This window comes from Aulonocara stuartgranti (genome assembly GCF_965226115.1).
Source record: "Aulonocara stuartgranti genome assembly, chromosome: 2".
NCBI lineage: Eukaryota > Metazoa > Chordata > Actinopteri > Cichliformes > Cichlidae > Aulonocara > Aulonocara stuartgranti.
The window spans coordinates 35,309,888-35,329,714 of record NC_138940.1 but is presented as its reverse complement, the minus strand read 5'-3'; the positions used below and the strand labels follow the sequence as shown (position 1 = coordinate 35,329,714).

The 19,827-nt window shown below is 40.3% G+C and overlaps 1 protein-coding gene across 1 annotated transcript in view; it reads left to right on the top strand.

Moving 5' to 3' along the window:
- Nucleotides 1-19,827, top strand: part of kdrl (kinase insert domain receptor like) — a 42,569-nt gene that overhangs the window by 10,343 nt on the left and 12,399 nt on the right. Inside the window, exons 4-24 of the mRNA XM_082506273.1 lie at nucleotides 413-534; nucleotides 1,798-1,957; nucleotides 2,060-2,202; nucleotides 2,293-2,464; nucleotides 2,598-2,718; nucleotides 2,829-2,998; nucleotides 4,513-4,669; nucleotides 6,661-6,766; nucleotides 8,874-8,982; nucleotides 10,049-10,333; nucleotides 10,422-10,568; nucleotides 10,831-10,959; nucleotides 11,989-12,095; nucleotides 12,462-12,591; nucleotides 13,685-13,789; nucleotides 15,321-15,434; nucleotides 15,601-15,689; nucleotides 15,887-16,040; nucleotides 16,783-16,880; nucleotides 17,234-17,356; nucleotides 17,605-17,716. Coding sequence (XP_082362399.1) covers nucleotides 413-534; nucleotides 1,798-1,957; nucleotides 2,060-2,202; nucleotides 2,293-2,464; nucleotides 2,598-2,718; nucleotides 2,829-2,998; nucleotides 4,513-4,669; nucleotides 6,661-6,766; nucleotides 8,874-8,982; nucleotides 10,049-10,333; nucleotides 10,422-10,568; nucleotides 10,831-10,959; nucleotides 11,989-12,095; nucleotides 12,462-12,591; nucleotides 13,685-13,789; nucleotides 15,321-15,434; nucleotides 15,601-15,689; nucleotides 15,887-16,040; nucleotides 16,783-16,880; nucleotides 17,234-17,356; nucleotides 17,605-17,716 — 2,853 coding nt within the window. The remainder of the gene's footprint in view (nucleotides 1-412; nucleotides 535-1,797; nucleotides 1,958-2,059; nucleotides 2,203-2,292; nucleotides 2,465-2,597; nucleotides 2,719-2,828; nucleotides 2,999-4,512; nucleotides 4,670-6,660; nucleotides 6,767-8,873; nucleotides 8,983-10,048; nucleotides 10,334-10,421; nucleotides 10,569-10,830; nucleotides 10,960-11,988; nucleotides 12,096-12,461; nucleotides 12,592-13,684; nucleotides 13,790-15,320; nucleotides 15,435-15,600; nucleotides 15,690-15,886; nucleotides 16,041-16,782; nucleotides 16,881-17,233; nucleotides 17,357-17,604; nucleotides 17,717-19,827) is intronic.

The window sequence follows — 19,827 nt, the reverse complement described above, 5'->3', positions numbered from 1 at the left end:
CTGACATGCTCTTTTTCACTTGGTAAACCTCCTTTTCCTAGTGGGTCAAAGGTTCTGGAGCCTGTCTCAGCAGACGTAAGGGGTGGGGTACACCCTGGTTATGTTGCAAGTGAATCACAGTGACAGAGAGCCAGAGACTGGGAGAAAACACATGCACTTCTAAAACAAAATATGCACAAACCACACTGGAGGATCACAGCCAGCTGGCAGCTATGAACCCATTATCCTCCTGCTGTGATGCAACAATGCTAACCACTGCACTTTTAAATTAAGTTGGCTTATTTTACCAGAATCTGAATAATTTTACTAGAAAACATGGTTTCCCCAAAAAACAACTTGTGATGGGCCACATTTAATTTGAAATGGTGTTTCTGCCTGACTTGTGTTTAAGATGTTGAATTCTTTTTTTCAGATCCCGACCAGCCATTTGTGGAGCCTGTTAAAAATTATGTTCTTGGCATCTACAGGCACGAGACCAGCCTTGTTGTCCCGTGTCGGACATCCTCACCTGATATTGATGTAACACTGACAGGGGTAGGGTCTTAAGCACCATCATGCTTTTATAAATGCCTTCATAGTACTGCATATTATAGTAATACACAGTATTCTATAGACACTGCTTAACATGAACTTCCAGGAAACTCACACAGCACGTCTCCTGAGAGCAAGATTACTATTAATACCACAGCAGGGTATCCTTACCTGTTTTGAAAAAAATGTCCTTCCACTCCTTGCATAGGGCATCACAGTGGTTCTCACACCCTCTGTGTGTTAAATCATTCCAGCACACAGAAGCAGACCGGGGACAGTGGCTTAGCTATGGGAAGCTCAGGGGCGGCAAAGCGAGTCATCCTGTCTGCTTCCTCTAAGAGCAGGAAGGTGTTCCAAGAGTGCTTTTCTCAGAATAGATCATCAGGCTAAATTTAGTCTCTCTGCTCTTACAAACATCAGGAAACAGCAGAAAAGTTGTGTCCAGTCTTAGAAAACAACAGGTAACAGCATAAGACTGTTTGATCTTAGTAGGCAGCGGTTGAGTACTCCCTTGTTTTCCAGTGCACTTATCTATACAACTTAAGACCCTGTTAGTACTTGATGATGTGCCTTTGTGGCCTTTTTGTGCTTTTTTGTGACATTTTGTTTCATTGTTTGCGATTAATATATGACTGTGTCATAGTGCCAACTGTGCATAATCACTTCTGACTCTAATGCCACAGATAGTACTGGTGTGACCTTCCTGTTATTAATAAATGCACGACACTCCTCCTTCCTCTTCACCTTCCTTCCTTCTCTTCCATTGCCTCCAATCCCAGTCCTTCTTCTGCTATGAGAACAAACAGCAGCAGGCAAGGACATCCTTTCCAAATGTTATTTCCCTAATTGCATAAATTAATGCAGCAGTCACATTCACAGTGCTTGTTACTGGGAATACTGGTTAAAACGGCAGGATACATGACTGACAGTTCACTGCACTGTTACCTGTGCTATTAAGCAGGTGCAAAACATCACACAGACTTTGTACCCTGGAGCTCTCATTAACACTGCTTAATGTCATATCTGATTGCACTGGACATTTACGTTCTTCTACATTCATCTCCTTCTGGTAATGTCTAGAAAAGTTCAGGGCTGTCATGCATGTGTTATAAAACAGCTTAACAGATGTGTCCCCAGCTGAGCCCGGTGGAGCATGAGTTACGTGTTAAATGAAGTCATGCAGCTTCCTCTTTAGTCAGTCTGGCTCAGTGACCTATATTTGGCATCACAAGTGTCATCAAATTAGTTTTGCCTTTTTCATTACAGGCGCCAAGTTTAACTGAGAAGGTTACAAAGGAAATGGTGTGGGATCCAATGGTTGGGTTCAGGATCCCCTACGGTGCCTACGATTCATACAACATGCTGGCATGTCATGCCAAAGTCAACAGTCAAGTGTTCAAGTCAGAATACCTTCCAAGTAGACTGAGTGAGTCTGTTGCTTTCCTGGTGACATGACTTTTAATTGTTTTTAACTTTCTGATTGTTTAAGGTTTCATAACATTTCATTATGTTTGTTCCAATTTTACAGCTGATGTCCTTAAAAATGTGAGGATTACTCCAGATAACAACCGTGTTAAAATCTTGGCTGGAGACACCCTCATCCTCAACTGTAGTGGGGAGACCACCTATAATGGAAGAATCAATTTCACCTGGCATTTTCCAAAGGACAAAGTAAGTTAATGGTTTATCATTGATTTTACAATATTATGGAACAGCCTGCATAAGTAGGACTGGAATTTATGGTGCTTTCTTTGTCTTCAGGAAAAACGGCATAGTATAATCAAGTCCCTACTCAAACCTTCTAAGGTCCTTATAATGAGTAACACTTTAGTGTTGCCAAACATTACCATGGAGGATAAGGGAATCTATCATTGCAAAGCTGAGCTGAATCCCAGAGTAAATGATACTGTCACGGCAAAAGTTGTTGTCTATGGTGAGAATGCTTTTAATGCTTTATTATTACAAGTGAAATTAAAAGAATTTTAGGCTGTGAATTATTGTAATATTGGGGCGATCCTGTAAAGTAATAATGATAACCTTATTTAATCTATACTCTTTGGTTGCAGAGCATCCATTTCTTAACATTTCCTCTAAGAATGGACAGCATAGAACAGTCACTGAAGGTGTAAGGAAGATTGTGTTTGAACCCAGGGTCATCGCTTTGCCACCACCAGACGTGATAGCATGGTAGGCAATGGTTTCGAGCCACTATAAATAAACCTTTTGTTATGAGTGTTGGGCACCTCTATTATTGCATATGCACAACAAACAAACTTTTATGTGCCTCTAATATTCAGGTACAAGGATGGGGTTCCTATCCAGAAGAATTCCACTTGCTACAGGATGTCTGATTTTAGCTTGGCCATCACTGATGTGCAGGAGAAGAATTCTGGCGTGTTCACCATAAGCCTGGGCAACAGAGCAAAGGGGCTGTACAGGAATCTCAGCTACGTTCTGGAAGTCACAGGTAAGCCATTACCACAAACCTGATAATCTTCACTGATCCTGACGAAATGAAGCAGCGCCTTGGCTGTGGACAGAGGCTGCCCCCAGCACGTCTGCTGCTGCTCTCAGTCTAGATCACTGGACGGCAGGTAGCAGCTCTAGTGTGAGAGGAACTTGGGAGCTTGTTGATTCCAGGGCTGGATTGACGTAGCAGGAGCAGCTGTTGTTGATTATTGGGGCTCTTTGAAAGGGGCTTGGTGGAGTGTGTAAAAGGCCCGAGTTCTATTCTGCACACGGGCTCCAGCTGCCCCAGACCCCTCCAATCCTTACACCCTGTGTGCATACAGTACGGCTCATATAACCAGCATGTTCTATACATTATGTATTTAGCTGGAGAAAGATCAGCTTGCAATTCATTGTTATGACAACTCTTTTAATATACTGATAAGTGTCAACACTAGGATATAAATATTTTAGCATGTTGAGTAGATACATGAATGGAGTCTGCTTGCTATAAAGAACAAAAAGGAGACTGTATATCCCTTACTTCACACTTAGCATGTGGCGGGAACACATGCTAAGTGTGAAGTAGCATTCTTTAAACATTTTTCAGGAATCCCAGTAGTGTGCCAAAAAGTGTAAAAATCAGGCCCCTCTAGCCTCTTATAAACTTTATTTATGATCCTTGACCGGCCCACTTCACAAAACTTTTATTTATTGGAATGAATTTTTTTTTACAAACACAACAAAGTGGAGAGAAAATCCTGGCACCAGTTAGAGAACTATTTTAAATCTTGTTCATATGTTGTTTACAGTCGTCAGAGTGCTCTGGATTACTACGTGATGTGCAGGTGTGCATGAGCTGGGGCACTGAATGCAACACAACTATTTCTGTTGTCCAAAATTCAGATAGTGCTGAGATAAGTACATCTCCCGAGGTGGGAGAAGCATTTTTGTCTGTTGTTCATTGCAGCACAAATGGTTGACTCAGTGACCCAGGCATGGACTGCGGTGAGATTGTTCTTTGACCTAGAGCCCTGGGCTAGGCAGGCATCCCCCCACTCTTCTCCCTACACAGTCTAAAGGAGAGCTAATGTCGACGGCCCGCCTTTCATAGCTGCACATCAAGACTGTCTTTCTTTTTGAGACATTTTGAGATTCCACAGCAGGCGGGGCCGGTACGGTCGATTCTTTTAGCTAACCCAGTGGGACAGAGAGTGGGGTGTGGACAGCCAGGGTGAACATAAGGTGCAAAACTAAGCTGAATGAATACGATTCAGAAAAAAAATAATGAAAGGAGAAATTCCTGATCCTATCATGGTGAATGCTGCTTCCCTAAAAAATATCTTGAATTCTTTTTTTATTTGCTCATAATTGATTTTTTTAAAAAAATGTGTAATGTGGGAGTGGGAGCTTTTTTTTGGCTTCTTAAAGGAGGCAATCATGACCTCTGATCTAACATGTTGTCTTTCTCTTCCAATTTCTCTCCATGTTTGTGCGTGTATGTGGTTACTGTGTACTTGTGTGTGTATGTAGTGAAGCCAAGTATTTCAGAGGCGGAGATTGCTACTGTGGACGTGCAACCTTACATGTCGGGCAAACAGCATCATCTAACCTGCACTGCTTTTGGCCTGCCGTTGCCAACCATCACTTGGCACTGGCAACCATTTCACTCAGAACCGAAGTTTAAAAAGTGAGTCACCCTCATGTTATGCTCAGTCTGTCACGGTTGAGCAATACCATAAGAAATTCAAAGTATTTCAACAGTGTAAGTAACTAATTTCAAGCAGGCCACTTAACCTAAGTGTAGGCTCAAAAACAATTCCATGCTTTGAATTGTTTGAATTGAATTATAAAGTTACCAAGTCATGAGCTCTATCTGTATACCAGTTTCAGTTTTGGTTTTCCAGAAAGTTACCGCCTGATGTTTCTCTCTGCATAAAAAACTGTCGCATTTTCTCAGCCTGAATAACTGTTGCAATGATGCAATTGAGTCCACCTGCTGTGGATATAATCTCCATGTTTTGGAAACCATGCACAGGGTGTCTATGGAATCATACAAAGTCTTAAAAGGTTCACAATTAATGGTTAATCATATAATTTTTAGACACTTATGTTTTTGGAATTTTTAAGGACAAAATTGCTATTCCCACATCTGTTAAGCTGTTTCAAACTTGGGACAATGGGATACTAACATCAGTTATATCATTTTCTGGTCACATTAATAAACATATGACTAAATACTTTCTTGTTCATTCTGAACATCTGAAAGAGGATATTTCACCTTTTTCTGTCTCTCTTTTGTATGTTTAGTCTAAAATCTGTTTTTAAGTTGGTATTAAAAAGTCTTTAACTAGTTTGTACCTTTAGACGGAAACTCCACAATACTGAATCAAAATCACCAACAGCAACACGCAGTGAAGAGATACCTTCGCAGGATTCAGAGCCACCAGTCCGACCCGGAGATCCCTCTATAAAGCAGACCTACTTTGATTCAATTGACTCTGTCCCAGAACATGACCCATTAATCAAAGGAACAAAGCCGCGGAGAGCTGCCCTCTCATTAGTGGTCAGTGGTTCTGTAGGCTAAGAGGGAGACACGGGGGAGTTAAATCTCAGATTCCCCGAGTTATTGCAGCGCTGAAGAGAACTGAGAGTGCTGTATATGTGTGACTGTGCATGGATACCAGCCTGGCGGTGAACCCGTACACAAAATGAACGTTTGAACAGTCACTCAGATCGTGGTTTGGAGGGCCTGTGAATTGTAAGATCAGGAAAACAATAGGCCATTAGCTGCGTGTTATCAGTCTCCACATCCAGTGGCAAAGAAAACAATGCAGACTGAAAGCGACTAATTATGTTACATACTAGATGGTGTTAAACCACCAGTTTCCCATTGGTTTCTTCACTAAATTATCGCATAAAACCAGCTGCTGCTTACCAGATTCGTGATAAAATATTGCAGAGGTTTAGTAAGGTCAAAGCAACTCTTTCTGCTGGGCCAAAGATAATCAGGGCTGGCACCAGGAACTGTGGCTGGGCTGTGGCAGGCGGCTAATGAGACAGAGGAACAGCTATAGCCTGGTGGGAAGCCAATTGTGCAAAATGTTTGTTTTATAGTGCCCTGAGCCTGCAGAGTAGCTGTCACTGTAAATCCAACTTGCATCCCTTAATCTTTTGGGAGCAAAGGAAATGTCACTTTTGGGGAGGGTTTGAATTTGAGAGAAGCTTTTTAAGAAGGCAGAAATATAGGGTTGTCTTTATCACCAGGTTGAGAAGTTATCAGCTGTCCTTTGCTGACCACCAAGGTCTCAGGATCTGCCTTATCTCCTCTGGCCAGAACGTGGAGGGGTGTTCCTGTATGAGGTGACGCACAGCACAACCCTTCCTGTTGCTGCTGCTGTTTCCTTCAGTGCCTCTCCACTCATCAAACTAATTGTTCACCACCAGCGGGGCCTAAATCAAGGCTTTCTCTGGGTTTAAGAAGTAGGACACCCCATGCTAGAGGGTTCAGAGAACCCTCAGGAGAGGGCCTTCACAATGAGATAGCAGGGTATACATTATTATCGTGTGATCTGGACAGGGTGTGTTTTGATATTACACTAAAGTTCTCAAATACAAAAGACTGTTACATTGTTCGTTGTTCAGAATGATTGATTTTATTGCATTTTCTCCCTCCTGTAGTGATTTGGAGCCTGTCTTTGTCAGAGTGGATGAAAGGAAAAATGATTCCTACAACTGGATTAAAAACATAAACACGAATTCTCAACTAGTTAAAGGAAAAAACAAGGTATGTAGATTAAAGTTATATGTAGTATATGTTTTTAAACAATGGATGCACTTTATAATATGCATTTCCTCATGAATTGAGTCTAATAAATAGCTGTCGCCAGTATAAAGAACTGGAAGAGAGATGGTATGGAGAAATGTGCGATAAGAGATGGGATTTGTTCCTGGAATTAAGCTACCTGGGAATTAGGGACAAATAACTTGGTTTTATTACACATTTAATGAGCCGCATCTGAAAAGAAAGGATTTATATTTACAAGAAAAAAATAGCGGTAAAGACACTGCTTTACCTACACTGGCTTTCCTCTTGTACAAAAGCTTTTGCTCTTTGAGGCCCGCAGTTTGGAAATGGTGCAACCACAACTGACAGACATAGTTCCTTTCCCATTACTAAAGTGAAATACACCCCAGGTTTTCAGAGTCTTTGTAGTAGATGTAAGCACATGAAACAGCTACACTATGAAGGCAGGCTTAGGTTTAGCTTTAAGGCAGACATATTAATTTAGAGAGATTTTATTTCCTAAAAAATCAACGCTTAAGGCATCAATAGTTAGATAGTTTGAAGGTAAGAATCCCTTAGTTTTCCTTAAAAGACATCAAAGACGTATTGCCATGCAAACCCCAAACATCCCACACAGACTTTGGTTCAAATCTCCCGTGGAAGCTTGATGCTAAAATTGTTCATGCCATACCTAACTGAGAACAGGCCTTCGCTGCCATGCCCCTTGTCTGTATAGGATTTGGTTCAAGAAATCCATTACAGCTGTTTTAGGGCAGGAGAAAGCATCATTGACCTTTCTGAATCGATTCTTTGTTTTGAGCTGAATTTGTAGTCCATAAATTGCTGGTGCGCTCATTAATTGTGAAACGGATGTCGATGCCATGTAAATGCGAATGACTAAGTGACTGTTTACCATTACTAACTGTGAAATACATGACAACAAGAACTATCCAGTCATTTGCACACCACGTAACTGTAAATTTGGCCTTCTTTACAGGTCATCGATTTTTATACGTGTCTGACATAGATATTGAGGCACCTCTTATTTACAAGTACCTGTGGCCAGTCGCCGGTGCTTTATGAGGGTCAGGGCTAAGGTTCAACGATAACAAGCAGCAGTTTAAACGAAGAGGGATTTGGTGGAGGTAAATTCCTCTCTGTCACCTCATATAAATCGTTTTGGCCCGTGAATGAGAACACAGTCATGACTGGGCCTCCTCAGAAAGCCCAGCAAAAAAGGAGAGTCATAATATAAGGAAACACTAAGGGAAGACTTTGGCACAGAGGTCATAGTGTGTTTGGTCAGGTCACGTCTTCGGGACAGGCACAATCGTCTCAGTGAGTGCTTTCAATCTCATGTTACATAATGGTAAGTAATAGGTGTAACATAATATCATAAGGTCACTCAGTGTTTTGACAAATGTTCTATCAGCAAGGTTTGGACGTTATGATACTTAATTTTGATGCCTGTATGTTTGTAAAGTGAACAGTTTAAGTAAAGGCACGCTGATGTGGTTTTGTAGCTGCAGCTGGGTCTCTCACAGCCAACACAATAGTTCCTACCAGCCCAGGAAGTTTAGGCCAGCATACCCCAGACAATGTACCCACATCATTCACTCTCTTTGATGTAGCCGACTGACCCCAAAAACAGATGTCCCCATGAACACTAAACAGAACCCCATGCAGTCTGGCCTTCACCCAAGTGTCTCACTTATTATTTTGTCTATTTAAGCCATTAAAATATTGTGCTAACCTTAAAATCGAGCATGGCGTTGGAGGTGCTCTCCAGGAAATGGACATGGAGGCCCAGGTCTAGATCTATAGCACCAGTATGAAGGAGACTCTTTGGCCTTTATAACTCCAGCTGTATCCTTTCATTAATGTCAAGCACTGCAGACTATAAAGCACACCAGGCTGTGTCTAGACCTCCCACTTGTTTATTAAGAGCGACTCGGTGCTCTGATGGTGATTGAAACCGCTAGAATCGATCACACTGACAGCAGAAAGTGAATTATGATATCAAGCATTTGTGTCTGTTATTATTATATTTATTATGTTTTATCTGATTTTAAGAATTAATCACAATCGCTTTATTGATTCCAATCAGACTGTGAGTACCCTGGTGATCGGAGATGCACGAGTTTCAGGACAATTTTACTGTAAGGCTGAGAACGACATTGGCAGCGCCCACATTACAGTGCCTTTCTATGTTGATGGTAAGTAGGTCACCAGAATACAACAAGTAAAATGTAATAAAAACAAAACAAAACATTATAATCACACAGCTGCATGCAGAAACACATTAGTTCAATTACAAAGCACACTATACCATGAGCTCTATGCTTTACAAATGATCTGTGTGCACATCGCACGCTGTAATGAACTGCAAGAACAGGAAAGGAATTCACAGATTGCATTGTGCAATAAAGAAACCAGAGGGGGGCATTAATTAAAAACATCTTCCACTGTAGTTGAACAGCTTCGGGGCGGAAGAGAGGCAAACAAGTCCTGAGGCATATGGAGTGCTGTACATGGCATGCATTTAAAAACATCATTGAATAACCGCATTCCTGCTCCTGCACCAGCAGGTCATTGCTCTTTCTTCATGAGCCTGTGTGTGCAATAAGGATTTACTTTTTATGTGCATGTGAGCAGTTCCAAATGTTCCCAAAATGAAAATCAACTGAGACAGGTATGTAATAACAGTGGGGACGAGGTGTCACCGTGCACAAGCAGAGCTCACTTTGCAATAAAGTGCATCAAATTTCCTAAAAAGTTGCATGAATCACATGTCCTGAAGGGTGGAGGACTTCTTTTGGAGTGGATGCCAAGTACCAAAAAATTATTCTCCCAGGGTGGGAGAATTCCCAAGAGGAATCCCACTCTCTTTCAAAGGTGAGGAAAGCAGAGAATGATGGAATGCTGCTAAAAAAAGAGGACAGGATTGTAAAAACAGCTGTCTTCTCTTACGGAACAGAGAATGCTTCCCAGCAAACTGAATAAACAAGCGCATTCTGTATCCCCTGGGGCACATAGTCAGCCTCGCTCGAGTTGGATCACTGCAGAAGCACCATCAACATGCTTCTAATTAATAGTGATGAAACAGGAAATAACAGGGAATTTGACATTCTGGGTCTTCTGATAAGTACCTTTGTGTCAAAAACTGTTGTCCTAATTAGTTTCTCTGGCAATTTGGATAATTGCACGCATGTAAACGGATGTAGATGCCATGTAAATGTAAATGACTAAATATGTTGTTTTCCATGTTCCTTGTCACACTAGATCAACCTGAGAAAATAACCACTGAACCTCAGAAAGCGATTGAAGGGAACAACGTCAACCTGACCTGTCGGGCAACCCGTTATCTCTACACAGATCTACAGTGGTTGGATTCCAGGAATCAAACAGTCACTTCCAGCGTGTCTAGCCTCCAGTTCAGTCGCTACTCCATTTCCCTTTCTCTCTATTTGCACAATGTGTCTCAAAACAGCACTGCAGGTTACAAGTGCCGAGCCTACAAGCTCAACAAGAAGGCTGAACTCAAGGAGGCTGTACTTATTTTGGATGGTAAGTTAGAGCTATATATGATTCCACTTTTTCCTCTACGAAACAGTGATAGCGCCAATAATCCAAACTTTTTTTTATTTTCCTACAGCCAGGAGAAGACCGTGGCTGAATCAAAATCTGACTAGCCAAGATGTGAACAATACCAGCACCCTGAGGCTGGTTTGTAACGCTTCAGCAGTTCCTCCTCCAAAAATCATGTGGCTGAAAAATGGTGTTCCACTAGAAGAAAATCCAGGTACCACTGAGAAAAGTATCTCATATGTTATGGCTTTCATAAAGAATCTTTTTGTTGTTGTTTTTACAGTTTTTGTGACCGGGTTGACATATTAGAAGAAGATGAATTAAGTGCAGTCTACTGACAAATTAAAGGTTTTATCCTGTTAAAATTGTGTAGTCATTAAACTTGCCTTTGCACTGCCACGAGTTTTCAAAAAACTTCCAAAGTTAAAATTCTGCACTTCTTTTCAGCTGTTTAACTAATAGTTTGTGCGTTTCAGGTATCACACTGGGCGAGGACGGTACCCTGATCATTGAGAGGGTCAAGAAAGATGATGAGGGTCTGTACGAGTGTATAGCCAGCAACACTGAGGGTGTCCTGAAAACAAGCGCTGTGGTTACTGTGTTTGGTGAGTCAGTCATGGAATATTAACAATTAAACATAAAGAAATTTCCAAACAATCTGACCTGCTATGTTTACAGCACTGGATTGTCAGCATAAAATGAAACTTGCAGATCAAAATAAGAGCATTGCTCATCAGGGGAGTCAAGCATTTTCTGCATGCCCTGTCAAAACATCTCTGAGACCCTCTTGGCCTCTTGTTTTCTTGTCATCACTACAAATAGCTCTGGTCAGACTTTAGTGAGAGAATTCTCCCCTGACAGAAAATCTGTGGCTGCGAGGAATGCCAAATGAATTCCTTCTTGAGTTTTATGATCATAGCTTTGGCTTGGAGCCATCATGTAGAGGACACAACCCTTGTAAAGTGTTAAGAGGGCCACTAATGAGTTGAAAATGATTGACTGCTACAACCACCAAGGCACTGGAAACACGTAGTAGATAATTGGAGTAGAAGGTCATTAGAAAATGTAAAAAAGTGGGCCATCATGCAAGTCATTCCATCCATATCTGTGCACTTTAGAATTAGCTTAATCGGCTGTTCATATATATATATATATATATATATATTTCAGCTACAAGCTACATGTGTGCACTGCCATGATTGTTTAGTCAAGGATGGCTTGAAATAAGAGCCGGAAAAATTTTGTGTAGATTTGAGAGACGTGAGTCTGTAGTGTGGACATGGATGGTTAGAAAAGCCGTGTTTAGATGAAAACACTACAGGAAAAAAGTGTGGTATGCATTCTCCAAGCAAACCACCAATGCTAAGCGTGTTTCCACTTCCTTTTTATATACAATCCCTGAAAGAGAAGTTGGGAAGAAACAAATAAACAAGAGTGAAAGAGGTTGAGATGATATAAAGGTTTTAGTCAAAAGCCGTAGTCTTTATTTGGTAATTTGTTACAGATTGTTTCTTTTTGGTCATAAATCACCAGACCCTGCCAATATAATATGACGCATGTGAGATCACAAGAAGGCCACAGTTTCACTTTTGCAAAGGAGGTCTGGTATTTGACAACAATTCTTCTCTTTCCAGGTGATGAGGCGAAGCCAAATATTGAGGTCATAATTTTGGTGTGTACTGGAGCTGCAGCAACGTTCCTCTGGATCATGCTTATTCTTTTCATTCGCAAGCTAAGGAAGGTAAAGGACTACATTATGCTTTTTCTTACAAGCAGAGTGAATCACTCCACAAAATCAGGGGAGTGGCATTGCACTTGTGGTATTTTACACTTCCTCCTTTGTGTTCTTGAAGGCACAAGAAATGACTGACTCATGTGTGTTGTAAATGCTTTTTAAGTGAATTATCCTTTTAGCTGGTATTGAAGATTTTTCTTTGTCATGATCGTTGGGAAATAGTAACCTTTTAGCTTAGATAAAAGAAATAATTAGAACATATTGTACTTGACTAAAGAAAAAAGACTAGAGGAAGAATTTGTATTATTTACTACTTATTTGCCGCTTAAAATAACCTAAAACATAATGTTAATGATAACATTAATTTTTCAGCAACCAGCACATTATAAGATGGGTCCATCGATCATCATTGATCCCGATGAGTATCCACTCGAGGAGCAGAATGATTTTCTTCAGTATGATGGCAGCAAGTGGGAGTTTCCTCGTGATCGCCTACAACTAGGTGAGTAATCCTTAGTGTCATCAGTGTTTTGAAAGAAGTTTCATCATTAAATATGCACCATCTGGACACTTCATTAGGTATAACTTGCTAGTGCTAGGTTGGACCCCTTTCCTGTCCATACATGCCTTTATTCTTTGGTTCATATTGACATTTTGGCATCACACAGTTGCTGCAGATTTGTCGGATACTCTAGTGGCACTGTTGTAATCAGCTCAGTGGGCCTGAGATCTGGTGACGGTGATCTGACTATTCCCATCTGATCTCCGACATCAACAAGGCATTTTCTCCCAGAGAACTGCTGCTCACTGGATATTTTCTATTTGTCAGACTATTCTCCATAAACCCTAAAGATAAAATCCCAATAAATCAGCAGTTTCTGAAATATCCATCTGAGACCAACAACCACGCCACATTGAGAATTGCTTAAATCCCCTTTCTTCCTCATTCTGTTGCAGAGTTATGAACTTCAGCCGGTCATCTTGACCATGTCTAGATGCCTAAATGCACTGAGTTGCTGCCATGTGATTGACTGATTAGATACTTGTATTAACAAGTAATTAAATTTGTACCTAACAAAGAGTCCAGTAAGTGTAGATACAGCAGATCATAACAAAGCAGCAAATTTATACATAGCCCGTCACCTCAGGATTTTTGAATATGTTGTTTTGCTTTCTGGAAGTTTTATGTATGCAGGTTTGGGGCCAAACTGGAAATCTTCCACAGTCTACTCATCAAAATGACATTTAAACAAAGACAGAGCATCAGTATTAAGTCTCAGTTAAACATCACTGTTTGTGTAACATCTTGCCTTTAAGATTTTAGATTGAATTTTAATGATGACAAAAATGTATATAAAGGTTATCAGTTAGTATTAAATCATAGACAGAGCTACATAAGGTACAATGAATAGGTGTAACCCCTCTCTGCAGCTGGTATGTAGGGTTATCAGTGAACCTGGCTATCATCCGGTCTCAAGTGAACCACAAATCCTCACAGAAAAACTGTCATAGCTTCAGCAGGTTGCTTTAATTATAGAGCCTGACAGAAAGTTCTAATGCCTTTCCACTTATCAAAAACCTTCTTCCTTTGCCAGGCAAAACACTCGGCCATGGAGCTTTTGGAAAAGTGGTCGAGGCTTCTGCTTTTGGGATCGACAAGCTCTCAACCTGCAAGACTGTTGCAGTCAAAATGCTGAAAGGTAGGATGTCCAAAAACTTCACTGACCTTTTATGTTGTGCACATTCTTACATAATTTGGCCAATCTACCAATAGTGGTGCAATGGTCGTAGTACTTGCACAGGCCGGCAGTAAAGTCATCGTTTAATGTGTAGCAGATGAATGTTGAATATCTGCCACTTCTGCATAAGATTTATTTCACATGCATTACACAGACTCATAAACTACATCACCATACACAGAGTTAATGTTTGCATGGTGTTATAGCTCAAAGCAAAAAACATCCAATGCCGGTTTCTTGCAAAGTGCATGTATAGTAAAACCTCTCACGCTGACGGGAATTGGGAATTGGATTTGATCAGAAGTGTCCAAGTTATTCGTGTGAATTTTTTTTTTAAAGTATAAGAGACAAGCCCAACATGAGCAACAAAAATATGCTCATGTGTTTATTTGACACATTTTAGAGAGTCAAACATGTGGAAATCCTCCTGTGTTCAGTCTTTATTTGAAGCATTTACAATCTCATTCCGACATCTTTCCAAATGTTCACTGTAAATATTCAAAATGAAAACAGGAAGCTAAACAATTTTGGCTGTTATTGCAAAGCTATTTCATTCACCGCAGCGAATGCATGAATGGCACATGTAATTCCCTAAAATTCTTTCTTTTTGGCAACGCTATAGAAGCAATTTGCAGACCTATCAGTGAGTAGAGATTTGGGGAAGATGTGTTTGCAAGAAGGAAAAAATAGGACCACTGGGTAGATGTTTTGCTCTTTCTTATCATTAATCACTACTCTTCATAAATCACAGGTTCACTGAAAGGAACTAATGCTCTGGCTGTTGTTAGTCATAGGTCAAAGTTAATGGAAAGCAGCAGGTTTTCTCAGATTGGCCATGATTTAGTCAGAGAATCTGGCGGCTTTGGTTTTGTGGTTGGTCATTGGAAAAAAAAGCATGGTCTAAATCTCAATTCTCATAATTCAATGTAAACTCATATCACTGAATAAACTTCTCAAACTCAGGTGTGTAATGTGAACACTTCCCCTCTTATCTCTGTAATTATTTTGGTATTTATCTTTCAAGATGTCGTCCAACAAAAGCTGTTTGATATAACTGGGCCTAAAAAACCCTCCACATAGCTTTCTCTCTTGTTTCAATACTTAAATTGAATTAAATTAAATTGCTCCTGTAATCCCAGTTTTTTAGCCTTTTCCCCATAGTAAAAAACTGTGAACATAAACTTTCTGCTTGCAATGTATTGTGCAAAACAATGCAGTTAATATTTCTGTATACCACATTAGATTTTAGAGTAGTCTTAGGTCTCAGAAATTAAAAAGTAAAATAGATTTCACTGTTAATATATAAATACAGATAATAAGTTGAATGCACTTAAAAAAAACTCTCCACTCTCTGTTTTAGTTAAAAAACATGTGTATGCTTACTTGTTTTTCACATGAATTTAGTCAAGCTGGAAGTTTCTAAAATTAAAAGGCTTACGAGACCATTTACTTTGGATGTTGAAGCACCAGCTGATGTTTACACTCGTTACAGGAGGCGCTACATCAAACGAGCGAAAGGCTCTGATGTCAGAGTTAAAGATCCTGATCCACATTGGCCATCACCTCAATGTGGTTAACCTGCTGGGAGCCTGCACGAAACCTGGCGGTGAGCATTATTACTGTGATTATAAAATATATAGAAGCATTGTCTTTTTAAAGGATACTAAAATACTGCCAGCTTCGTTAAGTTTAGGATTAAGTTGGCATCTGTTTTTGACCCTTGTTTTTATTCCCGTAAATAATAATCAGAGGAATGATTCCATCTTTAACAGGACCGTTGATGATGATAGTGGAGTTCTGCAAATATGGAAATTTGTCCAACTATTTGAGGGGCAAGAGAGACGACTTTCTCGTCTACAAAGTGAGTCTCCATCTGTACAGTATCGTCATTTTTGTACAGAGAGTAACTGTTTTTGCAACGCTCTTGGAATGTCTCCTATTTTGTAAAGATAAATTCATTGTACCTTAATGCAGTGTGATTATATTCCACAAAAATCTGATGCGTGTAAAACTTATAATTGAATTTCCTATTTATAATGAAACCTGTGTGTCGATCAGAGCCCGGATGGTAAAGTGGTTTCATCCGGATTGGGCTGCGAACTCAGCGAGCTGATGAAGCGCCGCTTGGAGAGCGTGGCCAGCACCGGAAGCTCCGCGAGCTCTGGTTTTATCGAAGATAAGAGCTACTGTGACTCAGAGGAAGAGGAAGAAGGTAAAAGCCAAGCACGTCTTGCTTCCCTTCAACCCCCGCACTCCTCTCTCCTCCCCACTTGTCCCTCCTGCTGTCCCCCTTCTTCTCCCCCTCCTCCTCTCACCTCTGCTCCACCCCTTCTGCCCAGGAATGAAAGCTCCCATCAGATTGTTTTTCAGTCTGAGTCTGATGGGACATTTCCTCCTCCTGTTCAGCAGTACAATCAGTGCAGCAGGAGCGACTGTCACCCCACTGAGTCTGGGGAGGCGTCTGTTTATTTCCTCTCCTGACCCCGACTATTGCACAGCTCTCTGCCTTGAGCTCAGCACGTCAGCCTTGTTGTTTCTAATGTGTTATTTTGGGTTTGATTAGCTGTTTACTCAGGTGGAAGTGGAAGAGCTCCTTGTGAGTTCCTCTTGCAGCATGCTGCGTCCATAACTACACGTTTCACCTGACATCTGAAAAATAGGAGGGCGTGTAATATTTTTTTCTATCACTCGTCTATAAAGAATGTTTCAAAGACAGAGTGTGGAGGAGACATGTATGTGTCAGGATGGATTCTTAAGATGGCGTGTTGTAGTCCAGGGCCTTTGCAGTTTCTCCCTTGAGAGACGTTAGTGCTTCATCTTATCTGATTTATTTGACAGGTGTGGAGGGCTGCTGATAACATTTCAAAACACTAAGCAGAGGAATAGGATTGTCTTAAAGTTAAAGGCCAGAATGAATAATCACTCTGACTGGGACTTGTTGTTTTCTTTCACAGAACCTGAGGATTTATATAAGAGAGTTCTGACACTGGAAGATTTAATTTGCTACAGTTTCCAAGTTGCAAAAGGCATGGAGTTCTTGGCTTCACGAAAGGTATTTTCTCCCTCACAACAGAAGTCAATGCATTTCATTGTTAACTTAACGGTTTTATTTTTAAGCGTGCCCACTGATGTTTAAAGGATGTACGTGTAGAACTCGTTTATTTTTCAGCTCATTCATAGTTTTGGAGAACAGGATGACACTGATTAGAGAATGAAGCCATTGTTATAAATAATCTACAGAAGGAGTCTGTATATAGAAAAAAGAATTTCCTATTGTAATATCACTGATGGCTTGACCATATGTTTCCCCAAATGCAGCGTAGCAGTGAATTCAAACTTGCAATGTGCAGAAAACACAGTTTTGCAGTAAAAATCTCACTACGTTTTTTGCTGTTTTTTTAATAGTGCATTCATCGTGATCTGGCTGCACGTAATATCCTGCTTTCTGAGAATAATGTTGTGAAGATCTGTGATTTTGGACTCGCAAGGGATGTCTACAAGGACCCAGATTACGTGCGCAAAGGAGATGTAAGTTTATTAGGTTATTAGTATCATTATTAGACCACACCAAAACAGTGAACTACTGCTACTACTGAGAACTACTGAGAAACAAGAAGACTTGATACATTTAGGAGTTGTTTGAAATGTGTGTTTATACTCCCTAGTTTTCCCAGTGATGTAATAGTGTGGTGTAATCAGTGTTCACATTAATTTTGGAGATATCCACAGATGATAGAAGGTAGTATATAATCTCTTTTCTAAATACTTGTGCACAGGCTAGACTGCCGCTTAAGTGGATGGCACCTGAGGCCATTTTTGACAAGATCTACACAACTCAGAGTGATGTTTGGTCCTTCGGTGTTCTCATGTGGGAGATCTTCTCTCTGGGTAAGTGTCACGAGTCTCTTACACAGACATGATAGCTGTTTTACAGTACAAGAAAACCAAACCCAAAGCTTCTTTGTGGGAGAGACTGTTACAAATGATTATTTTTAAACTCAAAATGAAACTGTGAAGAGGAATTTGTATTTTGACGACTTGCAAATAACAGATCACAGTTGGTGGTTCTGAGTAACGCGTGAGTTGCATAAAACTTCTCTCTGGAAACATAAGTCACCATATATCCTTAAAGTCAACCTATTATATTAAACATGGCCAGAGTTTAAAATTATAAAGTCATATGTACATTTAACCCCTGTAAACCTAAATCTTGGGCTTCAGACTGCTCTAAATGCTCAGTTTCAGATAAAAGTTGATTTACAGGGATGTTGGCCTTGAAGAAAGTAGAGCTTAAAAAAACATGTTGGAGATAGTGGATGAACTGAGTGACTGCACCTAGGCACCGGCATAGGATAAGTAAAGATTTTCTTGAACTCTGAATCCTGCAAAGTTACCCGAGTGCAGTCCAAAGGCAAAAGTATTTAGACAGAATTAGTACAAAAGGTCAACTTTAGGCAAAAAATCTACAAACAAGGTAAAATGGATTTGACTGGATGCCAGACAGGTTTTAAATAGGCCTGACAACGAGTGTCTTGATGGGTCAGATTTTAAGCAAGAGGTGCAACCTAACCTAAGGCCTAATTGATATGTACTCAAACTGTATTTTATTTAGTCAAAACCAAAAAGATATTTATTGGTCACTAGCAAAAACATTTCAAAGGCAAACACAACAAAGATAAATATCAGGAACAAGTTGAATTCAGCATTTAAACAGTATTGAAGTGTTGGCAGTATTTATAGCTGTATGTCATTGTTTGCAACATTTTATGAAACTTATAGCTAAAAAAATAGATTTAAAAGGCTATTAAAAGGCTGAGTTATTATTTGTATTTCACATTTACACTTTATGTATCTAATTTAGTCTCGTAATCCTCACATATTCAGGGCTGGCAGGCCAATAAAGCATTCGTCTCTGTCATAAGTCAAAACTGTATATGAGCAGTCCTGCACATACACATGGATGGATGGATGGATGGATGGATGGATGGACGTTTAGCATGATGTTCATCTTGATAATGGACTTGATTAGTGCCCCTAGCTTTTACAGCCTCACCAGATGTCCTGGGTAATAGCTGTCTTATTCCACTGTGTAATTGTGCCTTTGGGACAAAGGCGTCTGGACTTGCATTGCCAGCCTGGACTTGCATTACAGTTTTCCTGGCACTCATGCAAAAAACAATCAGGGCCTGTGAATATTATCACAGGCATGGGACATTAAAACAAGTGAGCGCCCCTTATTCAAGCAGTCTGTTTCAACCCAGCTGGCAACATAAACTCACAGTAACCAAGCAGCCAGATCAGTGTAAAAGTGTGCCCCTGCTGTGACCACTCCAGCCTTTAAGGCAGCGTTGTGCGTTGGTCCGTGATTGTATGAGAAACCTAGTGCTAGGTGTATATTTGTATCTTTTCAGTGGAAAGCATGCCGATGTCACAATGACACAGTTTTCTTCCCTTTATTTATTTTTGTCTTTCTTACTCTTCCTCTTTCACCACCTTATCGCCACACTTTCCAAGAAACACTCGCACATCTGGGTAGTGTTAGCTGAGCCTTACAAAAATAAATCAAGAAACAGGGACACAAAGTGAGCAACAACAAAAGAAAGTCAGAGAAATAGATCTTTGCAATAGTGCAACTTGATGTCTGGGGGTTAAATTTGACAAATTGGAGCTCTACAGTATACTCTCTGTTATTTTATGAACCAAAAGTTTGTCAGTTCAGTTTTCTGAGTTCATGTATCCAGATTGTTAGTACAGTATTGATGCCAAACAATGTACTAGGTCTCTCATACTACAGGGTGGGCCATTTATACGGATACACTGTAATAAAATGGGAATGGTTGGTGATATTAAAGTCCTGTTTGTGGCACATTAGTATATGTGAGGGGGCAAACTCCTCAAGATGGGTGGTGACCATGGTGGCCATTTAGAAGTCGGCCATCTTGGATACAACTTTTGTTTTTTCAATAGGAAGAGGGCCATGCGACACATCAAACTTATTG